The sequence below is a fragment of the Gouania willdenowi genome, chromosome 19 (genome assembly GCF_900634775.1).
Source record: "Gouania willdenowi chromosome 19, fGouWil2.1, whole genome shotgun sequence".
Taxonomy (NCBI): Eukaryota; Metazoa; Chordata; class Actinopteri; order Blenniiformes; family Gobiesocidae; genus Gouania; species Gouania willdenowi.
The window spans coordinates 11,340,294-11,364,963 of NC_041062.1; the positions used below are offsets into that span (position 1 = coordinate 11,340,294).

Consider the following 24,670-nt stretch of genomic DNA (forward strand, 5'->3'; position numbering starts at 1 on the left):
TGATACAGCAACTGTACGGATAGCCACTGCCAATGTCAATGCTGTCCCAAAATTCCCATCAGATTATTTGATGTATCATGCAAGACTATAATAATAGTAGTATCAACAATAATAATATAAATGTTTATTGAATGAAAACAGAAAGTGTTGAACAACAATTTAGAATCAAGAAAGACTCACAAAGACAAATAAAGAGAACTACTATTAATCCCTCACACAGCACCCACTCATTCATCGATAATCTATTAGTGTGTCACTCCTCTCCCTCTGCAGTTTTGATGATATCCGTTCTGGTCTGTTTGGCAGTCTCTTCAAACTTAACGATGGCCTCATTACAGGATTTCTTCTGTAGATAAAAGGAAATGAAATGCAAATCAGGTTTAGAGCCTTTGTCTTTCCACACACAGACAACATTGTGTTTACACATTAGTTATCTGGGTAAAATGGTAAAAATCGTACTATTAGGAACTTGTGCCGATCTTTCTGAAGCTTGAAGATCTCTTCCACAGTCAGCTCCTCTACTTTCTTCTTTAGAGCGATGAAGTTGCAGGACGGGGAATGAGATTTATGCTCCTTCCTGAAAACAGTAGTAAGTACATCATATCATAAGGGAACGCAATGATTGTTTTTTCAAGATAATTCATAGAGAACATCTACATTAAAAACACAATGATGATGACAACACCTCTTATCAGTCAACAAAAAATCATTACATTCGAATAACTTTATTTTTCTATTAGGAACTTATTTTATGACAGAGTAAGTGCTATAAACAGAGCGTAAAATGCTGTAAAGACTACATACATATACATACACAACACATTTCATATAAGATAAATAGAAGATAAAAAGATCTAAAACATATCTTTCCAAAAAACTGCAACATGCAGTATACAATATTTGATATGATTTAAAAAAAAAAAAAAAAAGGTTTGGCTTAGTTTGGCATAAAAAAGCTCAGCATTAATTCTTAAGGCTGATAGATGAGGGCACACATCTAACAGTTATTACAGTTATTTGCCAAGATTATGAACCAAGATAAACAAAAATACTAACTAAACTAAAGTTAATCAATCAAAAACATTATAAACATGGATTAGTGCTAGCTAAATGCTACTTTAAAAGTAGCAGTAAAGGTGGCCGGAACTCAAAACCAACAACTTATCATTTTAACTGATGTGCAAGAAGGCAGTAGTCAAAAGTTAGTTACATTCCTTCTGAAATAATAATAATAATAATAATAATAATAATAAAACTTCTGTCAAGTCCAACTGAGCTTTTAAAATTAACTGATAAACCAACATCTATAGTTTGGATAAATGCAAAGTTCTCTTAGTTAATTGTACAACTTAACATGATGAAAAAAAGCCAATTCTTGACTATTTACAATGTAAACAATTTGGTCTAGATGATGGCTATTCAATAACACTTTCAGTTGGGCTCGGTGAGGTCAGCCTTTTTAACCAAGACTAAAACAATCCTAAACGTAGCAAAAAAAAAAAAAAAAAAAAAAAAGTTAGTCTCTTACTCTGGGTCGTCCTCAGGCTCCCAGCCCTCCAGCTCTTTCAGGCAGAAGAAGCACATGGCTGTGTCTGGACTGTTTTCTGATGGGGTGTGGATGAAACCTGCCTTTGCCATCTGGGAAGGAAAAAACAACATACAGGTGTCTAATGTGAAAAATGTACATGTAGCTGCCATTTAGTAGCACATTGTAACATGGATCTAACACAGAGTATTTTATTGATACCTTACATCGAGATTTGTTATTGACCTTTTTTATCCCCCCTCCTTGTAAAATTGTGATCATGCTTTTTTCAATGGTTGTTCACAGTTTGAGAAGAATAAGAGGAAAACCTTCAGAAAGCCTCCATTCTGTAAGATTTAGGAGCAAATAACGTTCTACATTCCAGCTCTGAATAATATAAGATTGGAAGTGTCTGTTGATACGAAAACGTACCCATAGCCCCCCTGGACTATGGGTACGCTTTCCGGACCTTTTATACATGAACGCCTGACTCAAGGATTCTTCCTCTGCTGCTGCGGGTTCGAATCCCACTTTTGTCATATATACTTTTGGCCGTGGCTATTGATACGGAAACGTAGGGTTATAGGCTTAAAAATTCATATACGAAAAAATAAACATTTTAGCGTATTTCCTGGGTTAGGGCTAAAATAAAAGGGGTGGCGGGGTGGATAAAAATAAATATGAGCTAAAATAAAACTGACGGAACTTTAAGTCACGTGGTGCACCTATCACGTCACCTGAACTGGCGAATGAGGGCGCTGCGTATGAGTAAACTGGTAGTCTATTCATACATTTCCGTATCAATAGCCTCGGCCAATAAGAATCCCTTTTAATAGCGCATACCGTAAATAATAAATACTATTACTATTAAAATAAAAAATCAGAGTAATGATTTTGCGGTGTGTTGTTAATAATGATTATAACAAGGCATTAATATTATTATAGTGTTAATTGTTTGTTTTTCGCACCAACCACCAAAATAAATTCCGTGTCTTGTTTCTAAACTGTAATTTTCTGATTCTGAACAACAAATAACTACACTTCGATTTTGAGGTCATTGAATACATTTTGGATGTTTTTAAAAAATATATATCTAAAAATATTTCGGTAGTAAAACACAAATAAAGGACAATTATTTCTGGACATTCTAACCGCTTGTTGCTAGCTTGTTAGCAGTCACTCACACTTTCCGGTGTGCACACACAGTCTTCGTCAAACGGCCAACCCTCGAAAGATTTTAGCCTGTTTTCCGTAAAGTACATTTTAAGTTCCTCCTGGTTGAACGGATCCATTACGTCAGGCACCAAACTGTAGGTTATTTTGTGTTTCTGCTGCGGTCTGATAAATCCTCTGGGATCAGAGAATTTTTTAAAAAATGTCTACGTTTGTTTTGCGCTTCTTCTCATTGGCCAACTTCTTCTTCGTGAGTATTAAAAGAGGAGTGCTACATTTATTAGCGTGCCCCCTGGTGATAAAACGCTGTAGGTACAGCGTTTTATCATCTGTTAACCTCACCTGTGTGGGATTCAAATGTAATTTATTATTGTAATATATTATTAAACTATAAAACGACTTATTTGTGATATTAGGTTCTATTCATATACTATTAAGTAAGCGAAGAAGGAATTGGTGTGTGTTTGTGTTTGTTTGCTTCAACCCTCCAACTTTCGTTACGGGGAATCATGGGTAATGTAGTTCATAAAGCCTATTGGTCAAAACCTTGACGCGCGAAATATTCGGGGGCGTTTACTGCGTTTGTAAACATCCGGTTGTGGTTTATTCGAGTGTTTTTTAGGCTCAGTGCTTTACCGTCAACAGTCCAAAAAAACTAAACTAAACAAGAAGAAGAAGTATAAATACGTTGTTTGTTGATAATGGAAGGGCGGTGTGCTGTAGAGACTGGGCACAGTTTGGTTTTGCTGGACCACCAGGTGCACTGAAGGTTCTATTTGTCTCTGGGTTGGATGTGCTAATATGTAATGGCAGCTGTGAGGTCTACGTCTTCAACACTGAAGAGAAGAAACTAAGGGTTAGTAGTAGAGTCGTGCTGTGGATAAACCAGTGTTTTTAAAGGGTAAATCTGAGTGCAGATGTTTTACTATTGTATCCCCACAGGCTGTGCTGCACTTACCTGAGGTTGCGAGTGATGTGGTTGAAAGCCAAAGTCAGCAGATGATCTATGTTTCATGTGGCAGTGGAGTTTATGGCATCACCAAACAATTTCTGCTGCACAGGTGGGAACTTTGCAGGATGTTGCTATAATTATAAAACTCATGAATTAGGGCTGGGAGATATATTGAGATTCAAGATATATCGAGTTATCTATTTGGGAGATCTAGAAGATTACTATATCACGTTTCATTTATTAATTTTTTTTTATTATTTTTTTTTACAGCTTATTTTGTATCAAAATACTCTTTTTTAGGAGTGGCTGATTTTGCTACTTCTCAGGAAAAGCGTGAAAAGCACAGTTGGTTTCTGAGTGCTTCTTAATCCAGACCTTCACCTAAACCAGTGGTTCTCAACTGGAGGTATGCGATGGCACTACAGGGGGCACTTAAATGAGCAAATGAGAGCTTTAAAATGTGTGTGTGTTTTTTTTTTTTTTGTGTTTGTTTTTAGTTAAAAATGATAATCATACTAAATATTACCAGCAACTCAAAAAAAGACAACAAAAACACGCCAAATATATACGGAATAACAAAAAGAACAGACGAAAAATGACTAAAAGACACAAAATGACACCAAAAACACACAAAAATAACAAAAGCACAAAATAAGAGAGAAATATACTGAATAACAAAAAGAACAAACAAAAATACACAAAATTATGTTAGAAATGATCTTTAGTAGAACACGAAGGAGGGAGATAAATAAATGATTAAAAAAAAAACTACAAATCTATTCCGGAGGCACTAAATATACTTTCATTGAACTTATTTACAAAATGAGATTCTTGTACATTTGTGTCATCACTCATTCATTCCCTCCTTATGCTCTATAGTTGTTTTTTTCATAGATTCTGAGTGAAATGTTGTAGTTGGACGAAAGGGGACTCAGATTCAGAAATAAGAGAAAGGGGGGTACTTCGTACTCGAGCCAAAAAAGTTTGAGAACCACTGTCCTATACAAGTTTCACCACAGAACTCACTCACACGTGCTGTCCCTTAGAGGAGAAAAAGACAAAAGCAACACATATTGTGCAGCTGTTTGTTAATAAATGTGCCTGTGCAAATGTACCCAGAATTGTCTTTCTAGTAAGACTTTATTTACATTAATATTAGAGATTTATATCATATACCGCGGTTTTGAGAAAAAATACAGAGATGTGAGTTTTGGTTTATATCTCCCAGCCCTATTATGAAAATATAGTTTTCCTTTTCCCGTGAGATAATGTTTTATTTCTTCTTGTGATGCTTAAAATGTGTCACTCATTCTGACCTTTAACCTCTGCAGGGCTCAGAGCTCCACAGCTGAAACATCTTCCTCTCCCTCTGAGCTCACAGTTCCTTCAGAGTGTCTCATTGCTGGAGCAGACGGAGGGTCTTCACTCCTCGTCATTGATACTCTGCTTATGACCCTTTGCCAGAGAAACTCCCAGTGGCAGCTGACTTTGTATCAAACATCTAAACAGACACAGAGGTTCTGCTCTGTCACTCTACCAACGGTCTCAGCTGCTGTTGATGGGATCTCAGATTCAGGACTGAGGAGCAGCTCTGTGCTCATTTGCATCCATTGTGGTGATGCAGCAGCACCAACGTCTTCCTCACAGCATCTGTCTGGGAGGGATTCAAGGCCACTGTTGTCTAGAGCCCATTCTTTTTAAACTTTTGTTTGGGTGGATGCCGCTCTTTGCTAAATCACCTGTTATCCTTTGTGGCCTGTCTGATGGACGCCTCTGTTTCCTCCCTCTGAAACCACCACCATTACAAATTCAAGTTCTACACAGCCTGGAGCAGAGAGTGGCGTTTGTGGGCGCGTGTGTTTTGGGAGAATCCGGTGTTGGATACGCTAACTGTTTGGTTGCAGTAGGCGAACGAGGCAAAGTGGTTCTGATAAAGACTGACAAGGCCTGTCCAGAAGAAGGAGGAGGAGTCCGGCTCGGTGTCACTGAGTTATGTGTATCAGGGCCGGTGCTTTGCTGCTGTGTGGATAAAAACCGTCTTTACTACAGCATCGGTTCAGACCTGCTGGACATGAATTTGTCCAAGGGTTTGTCTCTGGGAGCAGGCAAAGAAAGGGACAAAGAGGCTTTCTGTGAGGTTTCTGATGCCATTCAAAGCCCTGTTAGTTTAAATGTCTGCAGAGTCATCGCTTTGGCTTCAGGCCATGCTGAAGGTGAAGCATACACAGCCAAACACCATCCCAAATACAACTGTACTATAATAATAGGAACAATCACACCTGAAAGTACCTGTGCACATAACTGTCTACATACTGCATGTATATGAATGCAGATCATTTATTATTAAGTAGCTTATTTAGGGTAAAAAAACATGCAGAAAATCAAGAAAAAAAACACAAGAATCACCATAAGATGAAGTATAAACGGGACTCCACATCCACATGCAATCACAAAACTTTCCAGAAAATGTCAATAAGAGAGTGTTTACAGTGGAGAACTAAACTCATTTTCCCACATTTTTCTCAGGCAAATGTTAGATTTATTAATCTGAGGCCTACACTTTAAATGTATATCTGTATATACCTGTATATATATTTATATATACCTGTATATATATCGGCTTCAGCAGCTTTAACTTTCTAATTTCACATTCACAAATGTTTCCTGGATAGTTTTCCACCTTTTATTGACCATTTTAGTAGCAACACTATGGATATAAACATACAAACTTACAAAGCCTCCTTCCTACTCTGTGTATCTTATAACACACTGCAGGTGTTTTCGCTCTCTTAAAAAAGAAATAGATTTCAGAATCAAAAAGGATTTTCTTCGCCAGGTACAGTTTAAAACAGTACAAGGAATTTAACTTGGTAGTTAGAGCAGAAAGAACACACATCAACACACCGAGGCGGCCATTTGCGTTGACTATAGATTTAAATCCACATTTCAAATTGTCTCTCGTGTCAGGTAAAGTTCAGCTGTTGGGACTGTCCGTCAGGGGGCAGCTGCAGACTATTAGCCTGGCTGTGCGTGGAGAGGACGCAGATGTGTCTAAGCCGCCGTCCAATCAAGGAGGCCGAAGTGTCAGAGACTTCCTCTCTGCTATTGGAGATGTTTGTGAAAGGTATGTGAAACGTAGCAGTAGGGGTGTTGAATAAATTTGATTTGGCATTATATCGCGACATTACATCGTGTGATTCTCGGATCGATTTTTATTTAACTAACCTTTATTCAACCTAAAAAGTCTTTTCCACTGCAGGAGACATTGTAACTGCACAAAGAAGTGCTGAAACCTGGACATGTTGACCAGCTTGTGTTGTTTCAATAAAATCTAAACATAAAGTACTAATTTTCTGCATTTATGTGTTGTTCTAGGCATATACTGTACCTCAGTTAAGTTGCACTAAAGTCAAAGTTGGTTTAAAAGCCACAGGCAGATTGTGTTATTTTTTTAATTGAAGTTGTTGGCACATGGCACGTTAGAGCCAATGTTTTGAGGGTAAAATATACCAGTAAAATATATTTCATACATAATGTTCTCATGAAGGTGTACACATTTACAGATTAGTTGTTTCTTAAGTCATATATTTAAAAAAAAAAATAAATGTATCGTATCGTGACCTACGTATCGGGATATGAATCGTATCGCTAGATGCCAGGCAATACACACCCCTACATAGCAGCTTAAAAGTAAAGCCAACATATCATTTTTGACTTTCTTTTGTGTTCTTGCAGAGCATCAGCACTGAAAACTCTCATTCAGGCTAAAAACCAAACTCTGAAGCATCTTAACCAAGTGCTTAACATCTGTTTTCTGCTGATGGAAGATGAAAATGAAAAACACTTTATCATGAAGGAGAAGCCAATCCGATGCCACGCCAGGACTCACTGGACTCGCCTTCTTCAAACAGACTCCTTGAATCTCTCATGTGTCTTAGTGAATTCAAGTCCTTACATCCTAGAGCGAGGCTGGACTCTGAGTGTTACCGTGTCTCCTCTGTCTCATTCTCCCACTGCTGGAGGCAAAAGCCCTGCCACACACTTCACTTTCCCATTCTCTCGTCTGTCATCAGGCGAAACACTGGACGTGTCGCTTCCATTATCATCTGCAGAGGACGCGTCCTTCCCCATGACTGTGAGCTGTTCACTCATCTTCTCAGCCTCGGGCCTGCTCAGCGATGAGGACGCCGTGAGCTTTTCACGCCTGCAGGGGAGCTGCACCAGTTTGCACCTGAACACCCTGACAGTGGACTGGCTGCACACCCTGCAGGTGATCAATGCCTCACAAAAAACGGGCTCATCTCCATCCATCAGCTCCACAGGGTCAGTTCAGGGCTTCATAAACTCCCGTCGGCAAAGGTTCAGCGCCGCTGTGGAGCAAGGAGAGAAGCAGGAAACCTATTCAGCCAGAGTACGGCTGTGGTCAGAGTTACTGAAGGACACGGTGGTGTTCACAAGCTCCGACTTGGATTCCACAGGTGAAAAATCAGTCTGCGTTTGCCTGATTGATTGGCTGTTGTGTGGAAATTCAGGCGGCGTTACGGCAGGACTTAAAGACGACAAAACGAGCTGTAAAAGTGCTTTGGTCCATGCTCGAGCTCCAAATGGAGCTACAATCAAACTCACGGCTAAAGAGGTGAAAACTATCCACATAATGAATTCACTATAATCTCTACTGTATGCTTATTCAACTGATGAGCTAGCTTTGGTTCGCATGTGTGCAGGTAAAGGTCGGGGGGGACAGCGTGGAGACAACAGAACTTCTGAATGTAACAGAAGTCCAAGTGGAGAGCTCGTCTATTGCAGCTGTGTGTGGAATCCACCAGGCCGTGCTGAGCAGAATACAGGTACACACGTTTGTATTTGTTTTAATCAATGAATGAAATCATATTTAATAACAGTTTTTTAGCGTAACAATTCCATTAAGTTCATTTGGTCTTCTTTTTGAATAATATGTTTTTTCAGGACGTTCACTTTGATTTCCTGACTGCTGAACTGCAGTCTTCCTCAGAGGTGTCTGCTGATCACATTGATGTGTTATTACAAGTTGTTACTGGGTATGGCCAACCTGTATAAACCATGTCAGGAGATCAAAGTAAACTTCCTAAAAACATTATTTTATTTTATTTTTTAAATATGAAGGTTGTCTGGCTAAATGAGAACTTAACATGTTTTTTAAAACTTAAGTACAATTCTAAGTATTTTAATAATAGTATTTAAAGGCTTACTTTGATAGATTATTTAATTCCTATTGGCTGCAGCTGAATTATATGCACATGAATTTGGAAGATACAATACTGGAAAACTGTTTAATGAAGGTGAGGTAAGCAGTGCTGTGTTTGATCTTTGTAAGTTAGTCATAAGATAGACTGGAAACCCGTCCTCGGGGGAACTTTTACACAATTTCAAAGTTTAGAGTCCAAGATGATAAAGAATCAGGCTCAAGTGAACGGAAATGCACTGAAATAGTTGTTTTTTCTTGATGCAGACGCTGCTGCTAAAAACTCCAGAGAAAACCCCCTCCTTCACTTCTCAAACTTTAGGTTTAAGGCAGGCGCTGCGACGGGCTGAGGTGAGGTTTGCATGTGATCAGTTCACTTTACAAGTACTACTAATCCTTGATATTTGTCTCGACAGGCACAACAAGGTCAAATCTCAGATGCTCTCAGTAACGTCACGTCCACGGGAACAAACCTACGTCTCCTCAAAGTTTACAGGGAACTCAGAGAGAATCCTCTCCTCATAGTTTAACACACAGCATCACCCTGTGGTAAAATACTGTCTGTTTCACAAGTGTAGAACAGCAAAAAAACACCATTACTTATTAGGTTAACACATTTTTACTGGATTTTATGTGTCAGCCATGTCATTTCTTTAAAAATGTAACGGTAAAAATCAATGCTAGGAACTAAGAAGGATGAAAAACCAGGTGTGACTGAGCATCAACGTAACAATCCAGTAATAGCATCACTGGGTGATGTTCACAGGTCTGATGTGACAGTCATGTACGTGTCACACTGGACACATTCTAATGAGCTGAGGTTCGAGACAGAAAGAACTATTGTTAAGTTTGAGAGAAACATCCTTTAGACATCAGAAGTCTTTTGAGTCGCCAAATTTACAAAAGTGAGTTAAAATATTGATTTAACTTCCACACACAGATGACTTCTGATTGGCTCTTTTAAAATATCCTTAAATTATCATAGAGAATTTAAATTAAAAGTATTTTTATCACTATTTAAGTCCTTCTGCATTTGTTTGCAATCACATTCAACACGTTTTACCATTGTTACAGTAGTTGCATACACATTCAAGAGAAGCTTTCACTTAAAGGAACATATACATTTCTATTACTGTGGGAGAAACACAGGTCAACAATTTTCAAATAAAAGAAAATGACCAAACGCTAGATTTATTTAAAGAAAATTTGACCCCCCCAAAAATGGGAAAACCCACTGTTTATTTGAGCAGAGAAGCATCACCTGTGACTGATAAAGAACAGATGACACTTCCTGCTTTTTATCACAGCTGCTGTTCTCACAAACATTCTCACCTGCTGACATCACAGTATGTCCATCCTCCGTTAGCCGCTGCTTTCCTCAGGTCCAAAGCTGCAGCAGGTCCTGACACGTAGTGATGCACAGGTGTTTCTTCTGCTTCCTGGTTATCTACTAAACACATAACTCAACAAGGACAACTGATGTCAAGGAAAGGACACTGAATAGTGTTGGGTGTACTTTATTGTCAAACCAGCTGATGATTGAATCTGAAAATTCATAAATAAAAACTAAACTCAAAATAAATTCAACATTTACCGGAACACCTTTGTTAGTGTGTTTCTGTTTGTATTTGCTATCAAAAATTCACTCTACGGTTTCAAGATCTTCATATTAATGACTTCAATGGAAACTTTCATTAGTGTTAGTGGTTATAATTTTTTTTACATAATGTTATAACATTGAAAATGAGTGAAAGTTCTGTATTTGTATTTTGTCTTTTATGGGTTGCTGATTGTAAAGTTGCGCATGCAAAAATAAATAGCATTTAGCAACAAACCACGTTTAAAAAAAAAGGTTTTCTCCTAAAAACAGAATGTCAATGTAGAATCTAAATGTTTAATCTAAAAGTTAAATGTTAAATCCAAATGCTAAATGTAAAATATAAATGGAACGGGTGAAACTGAATATTTAGCTAATATTCAAATTCACTGTTTCAATGGAAACTTTCATTCGTGTTAGTGGTTATAATTGTTTTTCAAATCAAACTAATGTCATATAATGTTATAATAACATTGGAAATGAGTGAAAGTTATTTATTCAGGGTGTGCAAGACAAGGAGTGGAACTCATGTTCTGTATTTGTATTTTATCTTTTATGGGATGCCGATTGTAAAGTTGCGCATGCAATATTTAGCAACAAACTACGTTTAAAAAAAAATGTTCTCCTAAAAACAGAATGTCAACATAGAATCTAAATGTTAAATCTGAATGCTAAATGTAAAATCTAAATCTTAAATGTAAATGTTAAATATTAAATCTGAATGTAAAATCTAAATGTCAAGGGTGAAACTAAATATTTAACTAATAAGTTAGTGGTTATCATTTTTTTCCAAAACAAGGGAATGTCATAATGTTATAACATTGAAAATGAGTGAAAGTTATTTATTCAGGGTATGCAAGACAAGAAGTGGAAATTATGTTCTGTTAGTATATTATCTTTTATGGGATGCCGATTCACTGTTAAAAACAGAATGTCAATGTAGAATCTAAATGTTAAACCTAAAGTTAAAGGTTGAATCTAAATGTTAAACCTAAAGTTAAATGTTGAATCTAAATGTTAAACCTAAAGTTAAATGTTGAATCTAAATGTTAAACCTAAAGTTAAATGTTGAATCTAAATGTTAAACCTAAAGTTAAATGTTGAATCTAAATGTTAAATCTAAATGGGTGAAACTAAATATTTAGCTAATATTCAAATTCACTGTTTAGATTTAGCATTTAACACTTGGATTCAAATTTAACATTTACATGTAACATTTAGATTATTATTTAACACATTTTTATAAGAAAAAATATTGCTGTAAATCTGGTCAAAAATAAAAATTTTACATGTTTTGTAACTGTGGTTTGTTGCTAAGTGTTGATGTTTATTTTAACATGCGCAACTTCACAATCACCACCCCATAATGTTTCATCCCACAGGAAGTTGCCCCCATATTCAGGAAGTAACGGGTAGAGTTAAAGAATGATGAGGGTTGGTCACTGTTTTGTTTCATGGTGAGACTTGACACTCTGTCATTCTATGATGAACGTTTTCTCCCTGAAAGGTGACACAGTGCAGCTTGGAATGGGGACTGCGTTGCTCTCAAATGGCACTTTGACACACGGTCGGGATGAATCCCATTACGTGTCCGTAAAAACCACTTTGCTGGCTTCCCGTCATTCATTTAATACCATACGAGCTGGCAGAGAGGCAGGGGAGGGGGTAGTGATCAGAACAATGAGGGGAAACTTACGGTCGGTGTCAGAAAAAAAGTATTCATGGTTGTACCAAAGGTTTATTAGAAAGCAATTATTAGAATTAGCACAGAATGCATATATTCTTATACAGAAGAGTCTGTTTTATTAAACCTATAGAGGTCACATGTTTCAAACGCAAGGCCCGGGGGCCAAATCCAGCCCGCAATGGAAAGTAAAAACGACAGAGAAAGTATGGATCTTTGTCTAAATTACAAACTAAGTCAGTTGTGGATATCTCAGCCCCTCCCAAACAAACAAATTCCCTGAACACCACAATAGTTTTTCCCATGCTTATATCACATAGTGGCAGCCATTTTTAATCGCAAATTGTTGAAAGAACTCTCAATTCTTCCAAATTCTGCAATTTCCCCAAATTAAATGAAAATTGGTCACCAAATTAAGGACATTTAAGGAGAAGATCCTGCAGGGACTGATATCTGTAACTCATTGCTTAGATATTGTTGATATCTTACATACTTAATAAATCATTTAGATGTGGAAGAGCAAACTAGGGCACGTCACTGTTAGAGTTGCTCAGTTTTAAGTTAAAACAGGTCCTTATTTGGCCCCTGAACTAAAATGAGTTTAACACCTCTGATATACGTAGGTGATGTCACCCCTCCATAGCTCCTCGTAGAGATGCTGATGTCAAGATACACATGTTTGAGTGATATTTATAAAATCATCGAGCTCCTGAGTGACATTTAAAATCACTATATTATTGATTTTAAAACCCATACAGAAATGCAATCATTTAGAAAGTCTTCAACGCCTTTCAGTTTAGTGACAATTTCTGTGTCTTTCATCGATTTTATGATTTCATGTCCAACAGAACTGTAATACAGAACCGGTTGCAAAGGTACTTTTCAGCCTCGTAGCTCATAATCTATAGAACTCCCTATAATTATCACTCGGATCGATCATGATGTGATAGTAGCTAAGGGCTTAAAAAAATAAAATCATACAGGCTTTTTATCATCATCTAAAGGCATTTTATTTTTGGTCATGTTTTTCCATTTTTCATTGACTGTTAAAGTGTGGTGTCATTTCCATAGATCTTCTGAATTGTGTTAGTGAAAAAGCTTGACATGTACTAAATAAATAAACATTATCAACTTCTTTTTTAGAGTAACAAACAATTAATGTGAAGCTACAGTAGATGTCATGCATTTCATGATTAAATTGCATATTTGTTCTTTTATTTGATATTTAATTACGTCTAAGTGTGCCACTCTTTGGGTTGTAAGTGCAATAACAGAAAATAAATGTGTAAATCAATGGTGTTGATGCAACTCTAGGCCTTTATGTGATGTTCAGATTAGAACAGGAATAAGTCTGTGTTGTTGTTGTTGTTGGCTATACGTGTACGTAACACTTTACTTGCGTATGCTACAATCGTAACGACTCAACTGAATCTAAGTGTCTACTAGGTCTACTTTTAGATGCAACTCTAGCTAAAGCAGGGCCACAGAAGGTCTGGACAATGCTGTGATTGTGTGTAGAAGCTTATGCTGGTCTGAGTTTAATACTCCCAGAGCGCTGAGCTGCTCAGGCTCAGTCCATCACCCTTCAGTGTTCCTCCCTGGTCTCCGCGCAGGTATTTGCCATTCTTGCCACGAATGGCGAGTCGACGGTGCTCCAACAGCTCCAGAGAGAATTCTTCAGGGACTTCTCCATCCGAGCACACCAGCCCAGCACTGCTGACGTACCAGAAGCGTCCGTCCACACCTATGCAGCAAGAAGGAAAGCACAGAGAGGAAGGAGTCAGAAAGTAGGAAGCCAATCAACCCTGATGTGTGGGTTGTAGCCCCCCCGACCTTTGATGTGGTAGACCCCGTTGGTGAACTGCAGGGTGAAGATGTCATAGATGGATCTGCTGGCATTCAGAGTGTTGGAGTTCTTATGGTGGCAGATGAAGCCATTCTGTCCTCTTAGAATCAGCATGGGTCTGTTTATCAGTTTCAAAGTCAGCAGCTCATCATCCCCTGACACACACACACACACACACACACAAATGATTAAAGAGGCATGTTAGGAGTCAGAATGGGAGCGAACCAGTGTATCTGTACCTACCAATGCAGTCACTCACAGCTAGTAACTGTCCGTTCTTCTTAGTGCAAATGTATTTGCCGTTGCTGGCCTTTAGCGCCACCTTGTGGCTAAGCCACTCCACTGAAAACATGGTGTTTGTCGACCTTTGGATAAACAAGAAGACCAACTTGTGAGGGAAAGTATGACAGCTAAAGTAGCACCCATCACCAACACTACCAAAAACAAGACATCGGAAACTCCTACAATGTTCATAATACTTGTCAGAGCCTGGTATCTATTCAGATTTCCTAAATTGGTTCAATTCGATTCACAAAAACCTGATTTGATTCCGTTTTTGATTTAGTTAAGGATATTTCAGTCACATTACCAATTTTTTTAAATACGGGTGAGATTCTTAGAAGACTTATGCTGTAGATCAGTGTTACCCAAACTTTTCACAGTCCTGTACCCCTTCACACCATTAACATGAAGCCATGTACCCCCTACTCCTGCACACTTAAAAAACATGTCATATACAATGTTTGTCTCTACATGTTCCTATCCTGTTGAGCAATAATACATATGAATAATAATTCATTTTGTTTATAAGCATTTTTGAAAAACTCAGACACTTTACAGTTAAAACAATTTCACACAAGTACAAAAAGAAACTAATAACAAAGGTTGTAATAATAATAATAATAAATTATATTATTAATAATAACTAGAATTATTGCATTTCCTGAAGAAAATGCAAGTGAGGATGTAGGTGCTGGCCTGCGTCATCCTGCCTTAGCTTAGCATTAGTTAGCATTAACATTAACCTAGCAACAGCAAAAATCTAGCATTAGCCTAACATTAGCATTGGCGTAGCACTAGCTTTAACCTAACATTTGCATTAGCCTAGCAATAGCATTAACCTAGCATTAGCATTGACTTTAACCTAGAATTAACGTTAACCTAGCATTAGCATTAGCTGCTCTATTAAAATTCCAGTGTCCAATGTTGTCAGTATTTTTAATCTTCATTCATGTACCCCCATGACAATTTGCGTACCCGTGGGGGTACCCATACCCCACTTTGGGAACCTAGACTGTAGAAAGTAACTATCTTGGTGCATTATCAAAAATGTCAATGTTCACATTAAAAATATGTTAAAAATATGTATTAAACAAACCATTCTAGGATTTTATAAATCAATATTGGGCCATTCATATTCAATCAATTCATATAGTGATTAATTGATTTTTTAAACCCAGCCCCAATCTTTGTAGGGTTCTCTCTGATTATTTACCAGAAATGTATATAAAGTGCCAGCAGTTACACAATTATCAACACAAATAAATAACTTAGTCATGAATACCACATGGAAAATATTTGATAACTTAAATCTGAATAAAAGATTGAGCCTTATACTAATTTAGGTAAATAAAATGTGCCAATAGTCCTTTAATGATTATAAAGAAGACTTCTATTCAAAAGACCGTGAGGATTGTAATGCCAAACTGATCCTTCATGGGTGTAGTTATTTATTTCTGTATATATATATATATATATATATATATATATATGAAATGCCTTGAAGTACTCATGATTTGATGTGAGAATGGCAACATACACCCTCCCTCACTGCATTATGTGCAACATGTGTGAACTAAAAGTAATTTACTTTAGTCCTTGGACACTCAGTCAGTGTAAAACTGACTCCTGGCAATAAAATGTCCTCTCTTTCCCCCCTATTGCAGCTGTAATTACAGCATCCACTCACACTTGAGTGGCAGTGCTTTGGATCCCTCCATGAGCCACCAGAGCCCAGTAGTTCCCTTGGCTGGAGCGGAACGTGCACTTCTTACTCTCCTTGTCAATCTCCATCTGAAAAGTTTCCATGTCCGTCTCATCCTCCTGGTTGGCTGCAAGGCTCACTCCTGGGAGAGGACAAGGGAGACCTGAGGACTGTGTGACACTGAAATTATACTTTAATGCAACAAAATGAAGCTCAGAGTTTGTAAGAATTTGTGGCCAAAAAACAAACAAACAGAAAAACATGGCAAGGCGAGATGACTGTGTAAAGAAAACAGAAGCTTTTTCTTTGCAAATTAAACCTTTGATAATAAATATAAATCAATCATTTTCCTCTTTATAAATCAGTTATTTTATGGGCGTCTTCAAAGCCATACAGAGATGCTTTAAAACAGTCAACAATGGGCTTGCTTACAGAATACTTCCATTCCTCCTCCAACAATCCTGATGTCTTGTGCCTGATCCTTCCTCTCCGTCATCCTCCCCAGCTCTACATCCAAACCCCTGACCCCCATAAGCTCCACCTCACGCCCCCATCCTACACTCGGCCCTGTCCCCCTGCCCTCTTCACAGCAGGGCTCTGATATAATCAGCTTTGGAGTGCTGCCCGTCCAAGCCCTCAATCCCCCTCATAAAAGAATAAAGCAAAAACAGGAAAAGACCTGAGGATTTTATGGTGCACACTTTGCAGGATGTTCAGATAACTGCCGACGCCTTTAAGGCCAAAGGAAGCATGGATGATCAGACACATGCAGAACATGCTAAACATGTTGACTGTATTTGCATTAAGAAGCCACTCTTTATACACCTGGTGTTGGTTTATGAGTTGAATTAAATGTTCCTGAAGTTTTTAAATCCTTGGTTCTCAGACTGAGGATAGTAACGACTCTCCCTTGGTCGTTTGAAATGCTTATTACTGTGTCGTATCCATTTGGAAAAATAACCTACTATAGTTTTGTCACCTTAGAGCTTAATGTGCAGCTCTTTATTAGTGGAGCTATTGTGTTTATCGTCGCTGCTCTGACATCACAGATCTATGCTCTGTGTAATTGTTCCTGTTGCTCATCAGAGAGCACTTGTGCTGTATGGATTCAGTGTAAATGTGCTTGTTTTGTCATTTGGGTATAAAGCAGTAGTGGTTCTTATACAGTATCGTAATTACAAGAATAAAAAAGGTCAAACTGGTGCTGACTCGGGCTGCAAAAACACACCCCTGAGAGAGAAGCATTGTTATATCTAACACAGGGGTCTGCAACCCGCGGCTCTGGAGCCTAATGTGGCTCTTTGACTCTTTTGCAATGGCTCCCTATAGCTTTTTAAAAAAAACTATTGAAATAATGAGTTATTTTTTTTCCAGGTGCTATTAATGACAAATAAAGTCAAGATATAACAATTTGTTAACCTAAAATAAATCATTAACTAAAAAAAATCTTCTTTATATAACATTGTGTTCATGTAAACTAAGAATTTTAAGATGCAAAATATTGTTTTATTTCTTGATGTCAATTTATTTTATTTTGAACTGCCATTTACATGATCAATACAAATCAAGTCAAATTAAATCAAACATTATTCTATATAATTTAACTGTATATAATTAAATACACTGTATTGTCTTCATTAAGTAGGTATTTTGGACTTTAATCCAGGTACAATGAGGTTAAATGGTTCCTTTGAGAGTAAAGGTGACAGACCCCTGATTTAACTGATGCAAAATAAAGCCCTCCTGAAAAATTAGTTTTCACATAAAAACAATATAAGTTGTTTATAACATAGACTGTTTAAATACATCTATTTTTTTTTATTATTTAAGAAGAAAATCGATAAAGACCTACATTTTTGCAGAGACAAAGCGCACATGACATAGATGTCATGGTTTTCGAGCACCTGGGCTGCTTTAATTACACATCATTCACACCTGATAAACGTGATAGCGAAAAGTCTTACAAGAGCTTAAATCATCATTGATCTTAATGCATTAAAAGCATGGACGTATCCCTCCTCCACGGTTATGCCTCAGGGCCTGTCACTCCTTTTCTCTCTCATACCCACTCAATGTCATGCTTTGTCTGCCTATTCCATGTGTCCATTTCACACTAATTCAACCCAGAAATGATCTTCAGAGGGGGCTCAGCTGGGATCTCATAGCTGCTGTTCGTTAGATGAAAGCAGAGGAGACGGAGGGAAGAGAGAACGACTGAGGGGAAGAAAGCAGCAGAGATAAAATGGAAGAAGATTGGCTACGCTGAAACCCTAGCTAGCAACGTGAGAATCCCAATAGCTGTGTTGATGATTATCTTTTGGACACAGTCCGACCTCAAGCATAGGAAATTAGATGTTTTCATGATGTGAGAAACGATGAGCAGCGCCCTGATAGCACAAAGATGACCACGCTGCTGGCTCTGCAGGATCCAGATCCACCTCCTGATAAAGGCCTGCTCCATTTTCAGACCTTTGGTTTGAAAATGGAGCAGGCCTGACTAATCCATCAACGATAGATGGTTCTGACATCAATTATTGATGGTAAGCTGATGCCACCATCTTCTCGTCTCCTCTCAAGGTCTCATCCAACAGAGATGCCTTTTCTGCTGTTTTATTCATTTCAATTGATTTCACTATTTCAAACCCCCACTATTGTTTACTGGGATCTGTGTACACATGTAACGTGTATTCACTGGGAGCTTATGTGTTCAGTAAGACCTGAAATATTAAAAAATCATTAGAGCAGTGCTGATCATTGGGACACTAAGAGGATATACAGTATAGAGACCCAAATACAACCTAAAGTAATGGAAAAAAAAATCTGGTGTTAGATTTGTTAAGTTGTAATTGGGGAGTGGTGGCTTAGTGGTTAAAGAAGCAGGTTTGTAATAGGAGGGTTACTGGTTTGAATCTCTCCCGGGTGTGATATCTCGATACGGCGATATATCGTCATATGTTTTTGCATGATCGATTATCGATATGCTCGCGCTAAGTATCAATTTATATATATATATATATATATATATATATATATATATATATATATATATATATATATATATATATATATATATATATATATATATATAAATGTTTGGGGTTTTTTCAAAACCTTTTCTGCTTTTTCACTAAAATGTGCAGGTAGGTTTTCACAGAAATTTTGTCACCGTTTGTTGAAGGAACCAATATATTGTTTACTGGAATATTGTACTATAATGGTGTCACTGGTAAAAAAAAACAAAAAAAAACCCTATTTTATGTTTACAGAAAGCATTATTGGAGATACCTATTCGTTTAGATTGGTATGTTGACACTTATTTACAGAAATGTTGCACTAAAATAGTGTCACTGTTCCTAGGACACTTTTTCAATTTATTGTCTTTCAGAAATATAAAATAAAAAAATGATTTTTCACTTAATCTTTTTTTTCTCGCAGTATCGTCATATCGTGAGATAATAGTTATCGCGAGCGGTGTATCGTATCATATCGTATCGTATCGTGAGGTTCCCACCGCTATGTGGGATGTTGAGTCCCTTAACCCCAATCCAACTGCTCCCCGGTGCGCCTGCAATGGCAGCCCACTGCCACCCCCTGGAGAAAATGGGTAAAATACGGAGAAGAATTTCACTACGGTGGTGAATAAAGTATACATTATTTTTTTTTTTTCTACTGTAATGTGTGCAATCCTTATTTAATTGAGAATATTTTACTTAACTATGTAACTTTTCTTTCTTTCTTTAGTGTTTATTATTTTCATTTGTAGCATTTTTCGAGCCTCTGTGACACAATTTCCCCCTGGATAAATAAAGTATTTCTGATTCTGATTCTACAACTCTTCATATACTATCTACATCTACACTCATGTCCTACCTAAAATAAAATAAATACTAAGCTTTTATTTAGATAGCAATAATTTGCATTAAAATAGGCCAAAATAAAATAACTTATTCACAAGTTAAGACACAAATAATGGGCAGGAGGAAGAAAACACCCCCATCTGTCTCCATATATAGTCCTATTGTTTAGGAAGCCTCTGGGAGTAATGCTACAGCTGTATCCTCCTTTCTCCCTTCATCTTGTTTTGATTTAAAGACTATAATCCAAAGAAACAATTACTCATGTGAGGCTAAGATAAATTATAGTTGAATAAAACAAAATTATACTCTTTATAATCTTTTATATGTTATTCAGTTTAAGGCAAAAAGGCATAAATGGTATGTAAACCTGCTTAATAACATGTTACTTAAATGAACGTGTTTTACATTTTCATGAAGTTGGTGTGACCCTAGGGGCAGAAGCTCTGGCCTTAGGTAAAAGCCAACTTGGGTTTCTGAAAGCACCCCCCTCCTTATTCTCCTTCCAGGAACGAAGCTGGAAGGACTTCATTAATAATTCAACACAACTCACCACTCTCCACAGCAGGGCTTTGCTGCCTGTGAGTGGGCCAGTGTCTTGGAGAAAGATAAAGCTTTTGTTTTTGCAAAACCAGGGTGAAGATGAAGGAAGTGAGGTGGCGTCATGCTCTGAGATTAAATGCACATGAATGCATGAACTAAAGGTCCATCATATGTACGTGTGTGATAGGCAACAATAATGTCTTTTTTTTTTTTTTTAATTCCAACCAATCCGTTTGCAGAGCTCCCAGTAGATTGGTTCCTGCCTGCAGCCCCCACTGCTGACCAGGAACAATGAGCGCAGAGAGATTCAGTTACAGCACCCTGGGAAGGTGAAACTCAAGCCTGCAGACAAGAATCTGCAGCCTGTGGATGGCTGTCATGGTAAAGTATGCTGACAAGCACTGTTGGTGTAATGGGCGTCCACCTTAAAGCCAGTTTTAAATCAGACCAACAAAACCTGTCCAAACATCCATGTGGAAGACGTCCACTCCAAATCCAACCAACGCGACTTCGCCTGGATGTAACCTGACCATAACAATTGCATTTGCTCCAGTTTCTTTTTTGCTATGCTGATCAAAGTAATTTAACCGTGTTTTAAAGGAAAAATGACTATGAAGTCAATGAGAAGCAGGTTAAACCCATCAGGCCAGTGGTGTAGTGCCACGGTGCCCCCCTAGTACTGCTGAATCACAAAGATTACAATGCATCATCTACAGAGAAATACTATTTGATTACATTGCCCAAGGGAGAGGACAATGGTTAGTTAGGAAATCTAGGTGACTGTGGTGAATAATTTACTTGATTTTATTAGTGTCTAATGTTGGTTGATGACCAAAGAAAGAGAGGCCAGATGACAGAAGGATGTGCCACTGACCCCCGTGTATCCTTTTTTATTTTATTTTGATCACATTTCAAAGACATTTCTATAGTAACAGTACCTGCTGTCTAGGGTCAGAATTACCCAAGGCTATAGATACGCACCTGATTATTTGGAGCCATTTTGTCTTTGTTGAGTGTTAATCTATTTTCCTTTGTACACCCTATAGGTCAGAGACAGTGTGGCAAGGTCAGCCTCATATCCAGGCCTGTAACCACTGATTGTTTTAATGAACTCCTCTGTTTGGCTTGTGTCATTGAAAAGCAAATTTCCGTATCACAAAAACTCTCCATGAAGTTCTTTTTTTGTCTAGTTAGTTCTAGCTTCGGGGTAACTTAGGATTCCCCGGAATGACCAAGAATACATTGCAGGAGTCCAGGATGTTGCCCTTGATCTTTGATAAGTGTTTGAGAACCTGGATTCTGTGCTTTTGTTCTTTGGATTCATACCTAAATAAATTATAAGCAACATAACTACAGACAGTTGACTAACCTAGATCTGTCACAATGTTTAAACAGTTAATAAACTAATTTCCGGTTTCTCAAATGGGGTTGATAGTATCCCATGTCAGCCTTCGTTTAACTAGATTCCCCAGAGTGATCCAACCAGTGCTGAGGAGCGGGCTACGTTACTGATGATTACCATGCATTCCTTCTCAGCTGCCAATTTCTGCTTCATTATGTATGGGAGCAGGTCGCCCTGTGTCAGCAAAAGCTCATCTGACCAACCTAACACTAACCATGGGGCAACCTCGGTTCTTTCAATCAGGCAAATACAATTTGGTATGAAACAAGCCTGATAAATACTCCAGTTTTACATGTGTTTAATACGTTGAAAATAAAACACCAGTTGTTGGTTTGTTCTTACCTTGCCTTATGGAGACATAACGCCCATTAGCAGCTATCAGAACCACCTGTGGATGACTCTCCTCCAAGTCAAACAGTTCATCTTTGCCCGGCTTGGAGCACCGTCCAGACCTTAGGGTCCCTGTCGGTCCCATGGGAGACAAGTACTTCCCCTCACAGTCTTTAAATGCAAGCTTCCCACACTTCAGCTCCAATGTGTACGCTGTAGCCCTTCCACTTTGCGTCAGAAGTTTCCCATCATTGCTGAGGAAGCGGCTGTCACACGTCTTTAGGCAGTATTTTCCATCCATGTAGACAAGAGTCAAGAGCGCTGCCACACCCCAGGGAATATTCAGGTCCACAGCAATTTCCCCGTCTTCCATAGAGAGGTGGGCATAGCGCTTGCGGGCCACAGACAGCAGGTTGGCTTGAGGATGCAGAGCCAGGTGCACTGCCCACAGCTCAGCATCTGTGATCACCTGAGCGAAGCAAGACAGGTAGTCCCGAGAGCCCCCGAAGAAGCGCAGGTACTGCTCAGACTGTAGGGCCCAGCGGCCATCAGACTGAGCCACGATGAGGAAGCGGCAGTCAGAATTCTGGCTGTCTGCCTCACAGGTAACTTTGCCATCCTTGTCAGAGGCCAGGTATCGCCCCAGATGGCTGCGTAAGAAGACCACCTGTGTGTCTTGGGATTCTTGCTCAAGAGTCCATATCTGTTTGTTCTTTAGGCTGGGAGCTGACGCATTCACCTGAGAAACATGAAAAACATTGCACCAAGATTTATGTTTGACGTGAAGCCAGACTGCACCATTGTAACTGTCTCTGCAGCTTTATAGAGGCGCGTTACACAGACCGTACAACAACATTTGATCTGAAACTACTCATTGTTGTACCTTAAAGCCAAAGGTCTCAGCGGTCAGGTAGCGTCCCTCATGATTGATTAAACCAAACTGCAACTTTAAAGGAAGGTTCCCATTGGGGGGCATCTTCACCTGTTGATTTAGAGTAGTGACACACAAAAGGAGAAGGAATGTGTATAGTTTAAATGAAAGGTGAAGGAAAAGCAAAAGTATAAAGTAGCAAAGCAATAGTGATGAAGAGTGATGTAATACAAAATTGTTAAAGGCAGGGAATCAATTCATTAAGGTTCACTACATAAAGCACTCCCCATAACCACAAATTCCTCCCCCCACCCATCACTTCATTAAACTTTTTTTTTTCCCAGCCACAACCTCCTAATTAACTTACTGTGGTTTTGTGGCTTCCTCTCTGCAGTTCCTGCGGCTCTATTTCCACGTTCCTGGTTTAGGAGATTTCTGTCTTCATGTGATTCCTTTTGGGGTTTTTTTTTGTCTGCTTTTGGAGGCTCTCACTTTCTCTTGATCAGGTCCTCCAGCTCCCCTTCCACCACAAGTAATGCTCTACCTAATCAGGTTAGAGGTAACAAGAGCTTGAGTCTGCCTTGATCTCTCTTCAGTTTCATGTCATTTCCTCTTTGTACAGTAGTTTTAATCTGGACTGTTTTTCAGCCTCGAGTTGAAGAGTGCACCATCACTTCTGTCTCTGAAGCTTTAGGGTGAACAGTAAGTCATTCAGTCTCTTTTGCACCCTGATCAGTGAGGGGAATTGCATCACCCCCTCTTTGCCAATTACCAATGGATCAATCACATGAAAGACTGACCTTTTCCCCACCTTTGTTAAAGTCCAGATTCCTCGTTTGCCTCTTTCAGAAAAGTTTGATCAGTGAAGTAGAACATCCTCTGCTATCCCAATGATAAAAGGTGAGGCAATGAGGACTTCTTCAGTCCGTCTCTGAACATAAGCCGTCCATCACGTCTGAACTTGGCAACAAAAGGTGCTTGTATCTGTAATCTTAAGCATCGCTCTGTAGCTTTTTCTTTCCATCCTCTCCTCCTCTCGCAACTGCCTTTCTCTAACCTGCCATGTGTGTAATCCTGCCTTTCTCTGCCTCTGCACGTTGGTCTGAGCTCTGCACTTCACCTTTTTTCTGTGACACATAAAGCGAGGCAAGTGGAGACAACGCACAACTATACACACTGCAGGGTAACCAGAGCACTGCCAATGTCTTTGGGGTAGTTGGCTGAGTGCAGCTCGGTTTACCTGCCACTGCTCGGGTTCAGTTACACTCCTTCTCTGATTGCAAGCTCCCTGGGCCACTTCCAAAAGGACAGTTTCACGACCTCACGTCTGAAATTTGGCATGGTGATGGCAGTAATATGAAAGCAAAAGCAACAAGTCGTGTCAGTGTGCATGCCCATGCATGTGTGGAAACAAACATGTCTGTTCCTGAATCCATCTAATCCTCAACCTAATCATCCCAGCCCAGATGCCCCAACCCCACACACACTCCCCCAGTCTGCTTATCAATGGTTATAAACATGCACATAAACTCACTGACCCATCACAACATACAAGTCGTCAGTGTATACACACAAGCACTCACAAAGGTCAAAAGAAAGTCCCAGTGTCCACAGCAAACACCTCCCACCTAAAGATTTACTCTTCCTGACCCTGGCTTGAACTGCTGGCTTGTGTGCAGAATGCTTAG

General features: G+C 38.7%; 3 protein-coding genes across 3 annotated transcripts; 1 reads left to right on the top strand and 2 right to left on the bottom strand.

Moving 5' to 3' along the window:
• Nucleotides 1-104: 104 nt before the first annotated feature.
• Nucleotides 105-2,965, bottom strand: birc5a (baculoviral IAP repeat containing 5a). The gene is made up of 4 exons (XM_028476731.1): nucleotides 2,710-2,965; nucleotides 1,529-1,638; nucleotides 460-577; nucleotides 105-346 (listed from the first exon to the last, which is right to left on the bottom strand). Exons 1-4 carry the CDS (start codon nucleotides 2,815-2,817, stop codon nucleotides 254-256), a joined length of 429 nt encoding a protein of 142 aa, XP_028332532.1. The 5' UTR covers nucleotides 2,818-2,965; the 3' UTR covers nucleotides 105-253.
• On the top strand, nucleotides 2,901-10,333 carry faap100 (FA core complex associated protein 100). The gene is given in 10 exon segments (XM_028476886.1): nucleotides 2,901-2,908; nucleotides 3,368-3,554; nucleotides 3,641-3,759; nucleotides 4,982-5,321; nucleotides 5,323-5,863; nucleotides 6,618-6,774; nucleotides 7,386-8,286; nucleotides 8,375-8,497; nucleotides 9,139-9,222; nucleotides 9,288-10,333. Coding segments are annotated over 10 exon segments (2,574 nt in total). The 3' UTR covers nucleotides 9,402-10,333.
• A 1,802-nt stretch (nucleotides 10,334-12,135) lies between these two features.
• Nucleotides 12,136-24,367, bottom strand: fscn2b (fascin actin-bundling protein 2b, retinal). Its single transcript, XM_028476403.1, has 7 exons — nucleotides 23,350-24,367; nucleotides 22,995-23,093; nucleotides 22,124-22,850; nucleotides 15,968-16,124; nucleotides 14,242-14,363; nucleotides 13,986-14,153; nucleotides 12,136-13,896 (listed from the first exon to the last, which is right to left on the bottom strand). Exons 2-7 carry the CDS (start codon nucleotides 23,085-23,087, stop codon nucleotides 13,691-13,693), a joined length of 1,473 nt encoding a protein of 490 aa, XP_028332204.1. The 5' UTR covers nucleotides 23,088-23,093; nucleotides 23,350-24,367; the 3' UTR covers nucleotides 12,136-13,690.
• Nucleotides 24,368-24,670: the final 303 nt, after the last annotated feature.